Genomic DNA, 13,451 nt, shown 5'->3' with positions numbered 1-13,451 from the left:
AGAAATGTGTGTCAGAGCAAAACTGCTTGCACCGTGAGCCAGAGAGCAAAGCAAGAATGAAGAAGGGCCAGAGGTTGCCCAATCCCCTCTGAAAGCATGCCCCCAATGACCTAAGGACCTCTCACTAGGCCCCACCTCCTAGAGGTTCCAGCACCTTCCAACAGCACCACTCTGAGGACTGAGACTTTAACACAAGAGCCTCTGGGTGACATTCAAGATCCAAACTATAGCATGGGCTTTGAATTTATCATGTGTTTCAGAAAACATATTTAATAGAGTAAATTTGTTTTAAAATTTATTATTCATTTTAAAGTCAATATACTTTTGTTGTGCCAAAGAACAGATTATATCCTCTTATTTTTCCCATGTTTATTCTTGGTTGGGTGTTATTATGAGCTACTTCTGGAGGAGAATTTAGATAATATAAAAAGTTTATTAGCATATGCTCAGGAAAAGTAAGAATTAATGGGCACGTTAAGTTATTAAAGGAACAAACATTTTTTATATGTACATGGCTATTTGAGATTGTTATTAAATGTTCATTATTAATGAAATTATTCTGATAGGGAATACTTTTTGGAATTGCTAGTTACACAGTTTATACTTGAAAGTGATAAAGTGAATGTTAAAAAGTATTTTATATTTTCTAACAATGCTTTATTGGTGGCTTATGAAATTATCCAGGTGAGACAACATTTCTTCATTAAAGTGAGGTGGCTCTGCGTGACCAAAACGGAAGCTTTAGGTGAGAAAAGCCATGAGATACAAAACAAACTTTAAGTGGGGTGACGTACTGGATTTATGGGAATATATTTCAAATTTGCTGTTTCCTTATGGTAGTAAAGGTATCTTAAACTAATGGGTCAGTATAAACACAGTCTATTTTAAGGGAAGTGGTACTGAATATGAACATTATATGGTACAATTCATGGTAACTTTTCCATATATTCTATCTTTGCCTGTAGACCCACACCCAATTGTCCCTGGGAAGGGACAAAACTTGTGAGGAGGACAAGGGACCCCAAACAGCTAAACATTTGTGGTCTCAGTCTAATAAAATCAGAGGCTCATCAGATTGCTTCCCTGGGCCCCTCTGTGAACTAATCCTATTCTTGCAAATTACTGACTTGAATTGAAGCCTCATTGATTTGGCTTTTACAAAAGGATGCTTATTTTTAATAAAGATATTGTTCTCATTTCTGGTGTTTTCCTGTACTTTTGGTTCATATGTTCAATTTTATCATTTTATGGTTACTTCCTTCAAATGTTATTGGTGGAACTTGGCCACTTTCTCACGAATTAAAAAAAAAATTGGTTTAGAAAACCTAAGAAATTCATCCAACAGGAAAGAATGGAGACATGCATTAGCTGTTCACTTGCAAGTTGATTTAAATATGTAATGGGACAATCCTGGGAGGCTTTCTAACTGAAGATGTGAAACAGAGTAATTTATTAAAAAGACCTATTACATAATTATCAGAACTATCCCTCTTACCAAATGGGAATTAATATACTCCATTTCATGTTTCACCTAGCTTAAAATGAAGGGATATTTTGTATATGACTGGGTGGTAAAAATATATATTAAAATGCTATTAAATGGATATACCTTCTCAGACTAGTTTCTGGGATTTGAAGAATTTATAAAATGATAAAAATCCAAAACTAGCAATCAAAACTTCTACAACTTTCTTTATGTAATGCTAAAGTTTATTTCCTTTTGAATAACAATTAGAGGACAAAATGTTTAAAATTTGCAGTTTAAAACATGCACATTCACAAAAGGCCAAAAACACGTAACACTGCATAGAAATGAATATTACTCAACTTCAATAACTATTTATAAAACACAGTGCATTTTACATCAAGATAAACAAACCTGAGAAAACTACTATAGTCACAGAATTGACACTCTCCACTCATGCAGCTTCACGATTTCTACAGCAGTTTCAGCAGGAATGATTTCTTATGGAGCTGAAAATACTACTTTATCTTTAATGCAAACTGCAGTTTTCCATAGCTGCCTTCCAAGGCTGCCTTTTTAACTAATAAACTTGAAAATGTGAAAAATGAAGCTTGAAGTAGTTAAACAACAAACAGTATTTACTGCATTTATGGCTTCTATTCTAGAACCATGAAACATAAAAATATATATTTTTAGTATTCTACTCACAACTTTGCAAGGGTAGACTTACCTATGGAAAGTAGTTGTTAATTCAAAATAAGCAAATGTGAAATCTAGCTTTTTTCCTACTTAAGGGAGATTTATTTGCTGAGAAATTTTGTGAGCTTTATTAAGAAAAGTTCTTAGAGGCAACAAAAGGTTCAATTAAATTTGTTCAAATTTGTAAAATTTATTTATAAAAAAAGTTGTACGGAGGACCAATTAATTTGTCCACTGAATATTAAATTTCAGGTAGGCCATGATAGAATTTGATAAGGCAGAAATAAACATTGAGATTTACAGCAATAGCCATGCACTGGCCTGGATCACTTTAAATATTAATTCATGCAAACCATAAACCTATCAAAAACACAGCTGCTTTTATACAGAAAATAAATCAAGATGAAAAATGGAAAACATTTATTTCCTTTCCTTCAAAATTTAACTTACATTCCATTTTAATAGCTGTTGAAGGTTAATTAAAATGCAGCAAAGTTTAACTAAGTTTCACAAGGGACCTCAGTTATTTTAATGTGAGAAAAATCAGAGTATGGTATCTTTAACAGGCATTATAGAAGTGTTCATTATTAAAAAGCATTTATTAGGCACTGAATTGCATGGTGTTACTGTCAGTAATTTACAAAATGAATTAAAAAAAAAAAAAAAAAGAATTCCATAGACCTGATCATTGTGATGTGAATGGGTTGGGCATTTTCATGATTAATTTTTGTAGATGATTCTTTATAAGATTAAAGATTTATTTAATGAAATAAAACTTAAAACCAAGAACTATCTAAGGGCAACTGCATGAAAATAAACCTTGTTGATTATGAAGCTTTGTAATACTTATTACACTGTTATAAATAATTTATAAATTACAAATATACAATCTATTACTTTCTGACTAGCATTCATTTCCTGAAAGAACATTTTAAATGACAGGTTGTCAGCGTTGTACAGTGCACACAATGTAGGACAAACTATCATGTAACTTTCATACTGGATATTTAGAAGGCTGAATTGAAAAATTAAAATATAAAACTTAATGATCAGAATGCTGATTTGTATAATTCACCCCTCCTCCCCAGAAGTTAAGAGGAATCACTGATTCCATTTAATGACTATACAACTCAAGTAAATGGCTCACCCTACTTAGCAGAATACACATGCACCTGACTTGCTTATGAGAAAGTTTTCCAGAGAGTTAGCAACACTGCTGGCACCGTCTCAGGAGAGCCCAGAGCAGAGGCGGGAGGACAGGAAGCACACTCATAATTTTAAATTTACTACATTCCTGAGAAACACTGTTTTCCTGCTAATAAATTCTATAATATAGCATCTTTCTGGGTGTGAGACACTGACATATTTTTATTTATATATAAAACATTTAGAAAGTCCATGCTTAATACCACTCTGTACTATCCAACATTAAAGAAGCAACTCCCAACTTTTCAATGCTAAAGGAATGAGGATTTTCTATATACATAGTATTTTCTGAATTGTAAACATTGTTAGCATTGCCAAGGTCCCTACAAGGGACTTTTAAACTGAAGAGTGTGTGTCCTTTATTTCAGAAAATACATGTTAAAAGTCACTTTGACTGGTTATTTTAATCCTGGTAAAACCACACATCTTTTTTTTTTTTTTTTTTTTTAATACCAATTCTGGAAGGTTAAAAACTTGGGAGTATTTTCTCTAATTTAAGGATGATATTAAAGTTACTGCAATTGCAACACTATATTTCAAGTTTTATCAAAGTGGTCGCTCCCTGCCTCCTATCCCCTGACCCCACCCCATAAGCAAAGAGATTGACTTAATGTCAATAATTCAAAAATAATCATGGGACAAAAAGGCATAGATTAGTCACATTTGAGATCATGAAGGTGTACACTGATTAACCAGGAGTGTTCTGCTCCGGTTGAAGAGCTCCACCAAAACAACCCATGTTTCAAGATAAAATTAAAACTTTCAATTTTCATGATTCAGTTGGAAAATTCAGTTGTATTATAATGGTTTGATCCTAAAATCTTGGAGAAGGATGCCACTGATGAAGTGTGGGCACAGGGAAACAGCTCTTCTCTGCAAGGGCTATGTATGGAGAGTTCCTCCGGAGGGATGCTCTTTGTTCTTGCTGATTTTTGTGGTTTGACCTCAACTACCACCACAGGAGGCCCAGGAAGAGCCTCTTTGAACATCCATTTGATAGACAGTTCAAGTCTGTGACTTCAGAATTTCAAAGATGGTCTTAAGACTCTTTACCTATGGTCTTGCAAGATGTTTTGATTCATGATTTTCTTAATCTGAATCCCCAAATGGGAAGGGTCTGAAAAGTGAAGTGTGTAAAGTCCTGTTCCCTTTCGGTGAGAACTGTGTCTGTGTGTTATGACCTCTTATTTGTAGAAAATGTGGAGACATACTGGTAACTGGCTGCAAACACAGAGCTCCAAATAGTATATCTTAATTTTAAATCTTGATCCAGAAAAGGGGGGAAAATATGGAGTGATTACACTCAGGGCACATTTTGGAAAATGATCTCTCTTCTCAATTCTAGCTGATTTTCTTTGAAGTATTACCTATTTTGCTGGTAAGTCCACTTAAAGGCAAACAGGCTTTTGAATAAAAGGCAAAAAAGTTTGCTTCTATCTCTGAAATATATCTGAAAACTAGAATTCCTTTTTTTTTTTCTTTTTAAATGAAAGCATTATTCTAAAAATAGTGTAGAAAACTGGTTGTGGTTTTTAAACAGCCCCTTCACCATTTATCATTGGTAGCAAAATAGGCATTTTCAGGAGACGTCATGGAAATGCTGAAAAAAATTAAGCTGAACATACATTTTAAAACACATTAATGAACTGTGTTCATGATGAAAGTGTTCAACTGTAAAGTTGCAGGCTTGAGTAAAATACGTATCTTTTAAACGGGGAAAAGTGCACTACTTATTTGTCTCAATAAGCAGTACATGACCAATTTTGGGAACTGCTTGAGGCGTCAACTGTGAAATAATCAAGTCTTAAGGACAGAGACAGTCACCATAACACATAGTATGCTACATAAGTTAGCAGGCATCTCTAGTTGGAACAAATAGAACAAAACACATTACGATAGCTGAGCCTATGAACATTACAGAAGCCCATGCATTGGTCTGACACGCTATTCCAAGTATCTTAACAAAAAGCTTTGGAAACCCCACATAAATGTGTGATAAGCATAATTTTCTTAATAGGGAAAATTTAAGACAAAATGACACCACTCAATCTACAGCGGAAGCCAGACTTTTAGAAAATCTAAGGGATGATGAAACTATTAGAAATGACTGAGACATAAATGTTAAAAATCATTACTGTAATGACAGTCAATTAGCACACTTGTCCTCTAACTTGAACAAAGAAACAACACAAACAACAAAGAAGCACTTGTAAGGCCAAAGGTGCAACATCACAGATTTGAGTAGCAAATGCCTTGAAATATTAATTTTTGTAAATCACTCTCACATTTGAAAAGTCAAGCATGCAGATCTTACAGCAGAACTGGAAGTAAACTTTCTCTTAAATTTCTGGGCAAATGACTACTGAATGAGAAATACACTTACTGAACTTCTTTGGCAAACATTTATCAAGACAATTTTTGACACCGACACTTATTAATGCCTTGTTTAGAAATGCTCAGTAAGGTGAGTCAGTTCCTTAAGAATGCTGGTTTGCTTCAGCATATCCTGATATCTAAGTCTGGATATCAAGACTACCTTTAGCTTAACACCATTTTAGAGCTTTTAAATGACTGGTCACCTTGTGGTATAGCCAATGAACTGACAATCAGTAACAGACCCAGGTTGGTGCAAGAAGACCAACCTGCTCTTGGTTTAAGAAAACACTCTGGCAAGACACAAGGTCATTTTCAATTTCTGTATACAAAGCCTTAGCAAACACTTTAAAAATCCAAGAAAGGTGGTGTTACAGTGCAGCCGCAGCACTATGTCTGTAATGTACGTGGATCTGAAGGCCCATCGGTGAGATGAGCTCAGATCCACCTTTCCTCTCCATGGACCAGACTGGAATTGGTCAGCAGATTGCGGTGACGACCTTAGGTTGCGGTGGCTCTCCTGAGAGATGTAGCAGAGCCTGCCTCTCAGCTGCTCCCCATCACCACTCATCAGGCCTCTGTTTTGTGGTATCATAGGCCCTAATCACTTCAGACTGCGAGACGATTCCATTTTCATCTTGAGAGAAAGCGTACCCATCTGTATGTTAAGGATAAAACAGAAATCATCATCATGAAGTTGCTGGAAATCACTGTTATTCTGAGTTTTGAGTACATATTGTTTAACTTGGAGAACGAACAAATCCTCACCACCTTCAAAGGCACAAGACACCAATTTTTAATGTTTGGAAAAAGACAGACTCAGCAGCAAAATGGAGAGTGTGATGACTAGGTTGCTCTCGTTTCTATGAATTCTTTCTATGTTCAAGTGGGCAGATGCCCTCAAATCCCCCTTGACCCTCTGCTCTGCGTCTCAAGTCCACCCTCCCCGCTTCTTTCTGTTTCCCCACTACTGGAGTGGGTGAGGGAATCGAGGTGAGCAAATGCACGCATTTCTAGATGGGTCAGGGGAGTGAGAGGGATGGAAAAGCCACATGCAGGAAGGGAGGGATGCATAGTGAGCTTGATTTAATACTTCCACCATGTAAACACATCAAAACACCACATTGTTCCCCATAAACATATACAATTATTTGACAATTAAAAAAATAAGAGAAGGAGGAGATAAACATGAATAGCTGCTGATGTTGGGAAAGTGGTCGTTTCCTATGGGTGACCTTCTCTTGGGCTCTCAATGTCTATAAATGAACTCCCTGATGACTCAATGGGTTGGAGGGAGCTTGGGGACAAGAAGTGACCCGTTAGGGGATTATGTCTTTAGAAAAGGCCTCCAGAAGGAAAATGAGCAAAAGCATTAACTGTGAGTATATAAAAATAAAAAAAAAATAATTATATGTGTAAACAACATGAAACAAAAGTATGACTAACACAAGTAAGTTCACTATGAAGCTTTATGTGCTATATTGTCTTTTAGGTCCTTGAAATGTTAAGAGGGCGAGGCACCTAATTATTTCTTACAACTCAAAATATTCATAAATATTTTTGAAGAAGAGAATATATGTTTCCTTGTGCTGTATGAAAGCTGAAAAGACTCCAGCAAAGTTATTCAAGTAGAAAAGATAACAACACACAGGCTGCTTTGAAGAGATAAGATTTATCTTGCTGGTTCTTTTCAAGATTTAAGGAAACAAGGAATGTAGAAATATCCTTGTTTTTCTTTAATTGAAACAGCGAGATTTAAAACTGCTTCGTTTGTGAACAGTAAGATGGCTGTGGTCAACGGGAGCTTGTTAATTATCTGTTATTTAGATAACATGTTGTAGGTAGGCAAAACTTGATTAGGTGTTAATTTTAAATAGTTTTGTTAAAATATTGTGAAATATTGAACTTGTAATGGAAGAGAAAGAGAATTCATTTAAAATAACTGAAATACTTACGGAGCAGGTTTTGTTGCAGTGACTCGGAGCGGTACAAGTTCACATGGTTCTTCTTAAAGACGTTCTTGAGCAGTTGCGCCCTTTCCGTGAGGCTGCCGAGCAGGTGCAAATGTGTGAAATGAATTATCAACTCAGCAAGCCCCGAGCCCCGAGTCCCTGGCGCAGGAGCACCAGGGAGAATAGACTCAAACAAAAGATCGCTGGACCACTCCAGCCTCACCATTCTTTTTACTCCATTTTCTCAAACAGTAAATGAGATTCCATATCTTTGGGAAGACACTCATAAGGCTATTTCCCCCATAGCTAAGGAGAAGTTTTGCCTCTAATAATCCAAGAAAAAGTAAGATTTCCTCAGTCCTCCCTTTTATATTAAGTCAAATGGAAATTCAGAAACTGTACAACATAGCTGATAAAATCACACAGTAGTAGTATTAGTCTCTCCAAATCTTGGCTGACTTACCACATATATTCTTAGTAGGGCATTCTTTGAGTTTTAAAAAAAAGCAAAAAAACAACAAAACACCTTAATGACTACTATATCTTTCTCACACTTTGCACATATTTTAGTTACATGCAGAGAAATCCTAAAAAGCACGCAAAGAACAAATTTTATAGACTTTTTAATTAGAAGCATTCCATTACCACTCTAATATGGTTTAAAACGTGTCTTAATTTCATCTTAAAATAGAAGTGTTTTCAGAAAAAATTATTCTAGGTTAGAGACGAAGGAAAAATATTTATTTTTCCATAAATGTTTAGAATGACCTCTGCAGATAAAAATCTTGTAATTAAATTAGGCAACTTCTAAACCCACACTGAAAATCCTGCATCTGTCCCCCCCAATGCACGCAGAACAGTGCCTCACATGATAGCAATTCAAATATTTGTGGAATAGATGAATTTGAGCAATTCTGAATGTACTTAAAAACATCATTAACTTTCTCATTCCTCTATTGGTTGTCTTACTCAACTTTGCTTTGATATCAAAGAATATAATAAGCATTACAAGTTATCCACATGTGTTAGAGCAAATGTTTATGTGATTTTGTTTTAATAACTGGAACTCAGTTGAAAATTTTCTTTCTTTTCTCCCACTGAAAAAGCTTTAGTTAAGTCACAGCAATTTACATAACACACAGTTATGTTAGCTCTGTATTTTACCAATTTTTTTGAGATACTGAAATGGAATAATTCCCTATAAATGTATGAAGAATCCTCTACAAAATGAATTCATTGTGTAAATGAATTACGCATACATTTAGGCAAAAACTGAAGGAAAAATATTTAGAAATGTTGACATTTGTAGTAATCTTCCACATATTTTTTTTAAGTCTGGGGATATTAACTAATACTTATTAGACATATTTTATTGTCACTGGGAATTAGCTGCATTCAAACAGAAAACAAATCAAAAACTCCAGTGGTTCTGTAATCAGTTGCAAAACTTGTTCCTGTCAGTGACATAAACAGCTATGAAGAATGAGAAAGGGCCATTTGAACCAAGTCCCTTTTCTTACTCTGCCCTTTAAATGTTCTAACATTACAGGCCCCAGGACCCTGAGGGACACTAAAATATGTAACTGTTCTGAGGAAGTTGGCTGCCTTAACAGCAGGTGGTCTTATTTTGTAGGCAGAGTTTTGTGGATGGGGTGCCTAGAAGTCTCTGGTGTTTGAAATGACTACAGAGGACTTGGGGATGGCAATGTATCATGATGCCAGCTTCTTCTGCCCCAAATGCATTTTCCAGGTATCAGGCTGGCCCTCCTAAATGCATTACACCTTTAATACTTCTACACTAAAGTGTTAATGCTGAAAGGAGAATTTTATCTTTCATGTTAATGGCAGCGGAAACATAAGATGATATCTCTTTTTTTCTTTTTGCAGTAAGAATGTACATTACTCAAGAAGAGCATGGGCTTTGGAGTCTTACTTTTGTTTGATTCGGAGTCTGCTCCTCACTATAGGCAAACCTTTCTCCTTCAGTCATCTCATATGTAACAGGGGGAGGACAATACATAATGCTCAGGCAAACAGTGAGGGTTTAGGAACCTGTCAGCACAGCGACTGACCCTTACGAAGAACTAAGTGAATGCTGGCCACTCCCACCCTTTACTTCCCCAGATCCTAAGAAATTTGTTATAAAGAGCAATTGGAACAGAGATTATCACAAAATGTACTTTGCTTGGATCATTTTTGATGCCTTGGTTTATATCCAACCTTAGCTCAATGCAGGAGGTCTATGGCTGTACCTGAGTTTTAATTTCTAATGCCCCATTCCACATTTGTCTAAGGAAAAAAACTGGGCTCTTGTTTTGCTTTGTCTTCCCCTAGCTACTTTGAACTTCTTGCTTTAGTTCTTGTAGAGCAAAAAGTGCCTCCTCCAGAATATAAATGCCATTCACAGGAGGGTGCTTCATAAATAAGAAGTGATAGGGAATTGGGTTCTTCTAGCCCCATTCGACTGTTAAGGTCCTACTGGTCATTTCAGAATGGATGCAATTCTGTGTCATAGATGTTGATAGGTACTGTTATAATGACTACCGAGTCACATTATAAAAGGTGATGATCATATTAACATTAATAGAGCTAATAAAAATTCAGTTTTTATTGAATAGTTTAACAGTGTGAGAAGACAAAAAAAAAAAAAAAAGAAATGAAGATAACTTCTTACTAAAACCTAGTTAATTCATAACTTATGGCTAGTAGTTTCACTCAATCTTGTTTGGTCTTTCATTTACATACCAAGCTGTGCAAATTCTAAGTTTGTTTAATGAAATCACTCAGCAACTGCCATTTAAATATTGTTGCTTTATTTCCAGTTCCTAGAAAATGTCATAGCTTAGGTATTTGGTGAAGGAAAGTGAAAAGATACTACATTTGAATATTATATATTTCTTAGACACTAAAAAAAAGTTAGTACTTTTAGAAATTCATTTACAGTTCTGGAATCGACTGGAATACGTTCTTTTAAGGTAATTTAAGTGATATTTGAAGGGTGGTAAACTTGCATTTGCCTACTGATTGGGTAGGCAAGCTATTTTTGTTGACTCATTCAAATGAATCTCCAGAAAGTAAATGACCACTTATTTACAGACTGTTTAAAGAACAGAATGTGACAGTAAGCAGGAGTGGCGGTGGGAAGATGAATGATTACAACAGGCCTAGTCTCTGCCCTGGAAGACAGCACGTTTCATCCATGGGTCCCTCCCTTAACAAATGTTGGGAAGAAAAGTCTTCCCAGTGATGAGAGTAGAATGAGGAAAAACATTTGACACATCCCTCAATCTTCAATCCCCACCAGGTATTTACATCATCTAGACATAAAATTAAGGGTGACATAGAGTAATATAATTTCTATTAGCTCTGGGGTGACATTAAAATTGCTTTTTGTTAAGATAAACAATACAAAGAGAGGCTGGGAGAGAGCCCCATCACTGTCCATGTGACCAAGCGAGCTGATACCCCATATTCCCCACACTCTTCTTTCATGCTAAAGCTGTGGGGTCAGACGATGTGATGCGGAAGCTGGTGAGGACTGACCTGCAGATCCTAGCGTGAGCTTCGAGTTAGTGGAGGCTGGTCATGCTATGCTGGCTCATGTCTACAGCCAGGAAATCAAGTCTTATGAACATATCTGCCTGTCTGTAGGATGCATTGCTTCACACACACCCCGATGATACCCCAGAATAGGTGCCCTGTCTCCAACGGCACACAGTGTCCAGAATCCCTCACTAGAAACTTTGGGTTTTTGAATTCACATTTTTTTGGGGGTTTGTTTCAGAAATGGTAAGATGTTACATGCAACTTATAAAAGTAATACTGAAGTGGGGTCTGGAAGGCTCATATTCCAAAAAATTAATAGTTCTGTTACAGAAGTATAAACCTTTAAACACTGTAAATGTCTTTATACTACTGATAGTTCAAATGGCTCAGATTTTTCTAGCAAATGTTTGTAACAAACATATAGAAAATGGATATTTAAACTCAAGAGTTTTTAAAAATTTTGGAACTGTGGGGTTTCTGGTCCCTAGTGTTGGAGCACATTCATGTGACAGCTATCATGTGGCAGCAAAGCACTGGGTTTCACAGCTAGGAGCAATTTTCTCCTCCATAAATAAGAAGCCAAGGCTTACACCAATCAGGAAAAAGTTTGGGTTATTCTTCCAACGTTTCAGACTTAGACTACTTTCTACCATCATGGCTCACAGGTAATATACTTGGATTTATGAAATATACTTTTTCCTCTGATTTACTTGGAACATATCCAATTTCCTAGATAACATGATAAGTGGCATACTATTACTAATAAAAATGACTAGTTACTCTAACAAAGACCTTTTGTTCATTTTTGAAAATAAAAAGGTAAGAAACTATTGTAAATATTAATCTTCACATGCTTAGTTTTGGCACATTTGTGTTCCCTATATAATTTGAGTGTGACAGCAGTATGCAGGGATGATCAACTCAGAAGATTTTCTAAAGAGCTGACTCATCCTATGACCGAGTAAACAGTTGCTGCTTTAGACTGTACCTACTTTGGGAAGAATAAGTTACATAATTCTATGTTTCATGTATGATTATTTCACTCCCTACCCATCAAGCATGGATTCATCGCCCATCATGCACTCATTCATTCACCCACCCATTCATTCATTCCTTAGTTCATTTCCTTGATTCATTCATCTGCTCAACAAGTATTTATGGAGTGCTGCTAAGTTCCTGAGCTGGGCTAGCTGTTGGGCTGCTGCTATGATTAAGATAGAGGCCTTTCCTTCAAGGAGCTCAATCTATTAGGGGAAAAAATATACGGAGGGTAGACCATACAATTTACTGCAGTGCAATAAAATGTAACAATAGAAGACAAAATACAAAATACAAAGACACTAGGCTAGGAATTCTTTAATTTTATATGCAAAAAGTTGATGCAACCACATCTGAACTGGGTTTTGAAAGCTAGGAACTAGAGTGCTCAATCTGTAACAGGGGAATTGGCTTGGGACAAGGGAGACATGCTTAGACTGGAAGGCATAAACTATCATAGTGCTTTGGAACTAAAGGACATGTGAGATTGCTAGAATACACAAATTCTAATTTCTCCCCTTTTCATCATGTAGATAAATTTGGTGTTTTGAAATCTGACATCAGTTTTATTCTTTAACATTCCCCAAATAAGCCTGGTGGTACAATCCATCTGACAATTCTTTAACTGCCTTAGAATATAACTGGTTTAGCACAAGGACTTTTCGCTCCAGTTGCTATCTTTCTTCTCTCCCAGATTCATTTTCTTTGCCCCTCCTGAGCTATCCTCTAGCATGGAGCTACTATGCTCATGCTAATCATCAACCTGATCACCAGTAGACAGAGAAGGCAAAGGGGAGTTCTGTGCTGAACCAGGTGTTGTGTGTGGTATTCAACTAGCAGCTAACCCATCCTGAGTTCTTCAAAAAAGATTAATAGCTGTTTTAGGCAAGCAATCTGGGCAGCAGCAGGAAAATATATCTGATATTTTTTTTATGGAGAAGTTGGTGATCAAACTAGGTTCTACAGGTTCATTGGTTTATTTTATTTAATGGAAGAGGCTACATACACCACAGACTCATTCAATCTTTAGGACTTGGAAATTATCATATCAGCCCCAGACTGATTAACTGTCAAAGTCACCGGTACCAATTGGGCAAACTTAGTGTCATGGGGAGGGGCTAAATGTAAGCTTTATTAAGACACAAGTGTGGGGAATTTACTTCAGAGGATAG

The 13,451-nt window shown here is 36.2% G+C and overlaps 1 protein-coding gene across 4 annotated transcripts in view; it reads right to left on the bottom strand.

Moving 5' to 3' along the window:
* Positions 1-3,728: 3,728 nt before the first annotated feature.
* Positions 3,729-13,451, bottom strand: part of ATP8A1 (ATPase phospholipid transporting 8A1) — a 217,640-nt gene continuing 207,917 nt past the window's right edge. For all 4 annotated transcript variants that reach the window (XM_079152800.1, XM_079152799.1, XM_079152801.1 and 1 more), the window contains 2 exons: positions 7,699-7,790; positions 3,729-6,401 (listed from right to left, as the gene is read on the bottom strand). In XM_079152800.1, coding sequence (XP_079008926.1) covers positions 6,304-6,401; positions 7,699-7,790 — 190 coding nt within the window. In that variant the 3' untranslated portion in view covers positions 3,729-6,303. The remainder of the gene's footprint in view (positions 6,402-7,698; positions 7,791-13,451) is intronic.

Source organism: Sciurus vulgaris (genome assembly GCF_902686455.1).
Source record: "Sciurus vulgaris genome assembly, chromosome: 9".
Taxonomy (NCBI): Eukaryota; Metazoa; Chordata; class Mammalia; order Rodentia; family Sciuridae; genus Sciurus; species Sciurus vulgaris.
Note: the sequence above shows the minus strand (reverse complement) of the source record. Positions and strands in the feature narration are given on the sequence as shown.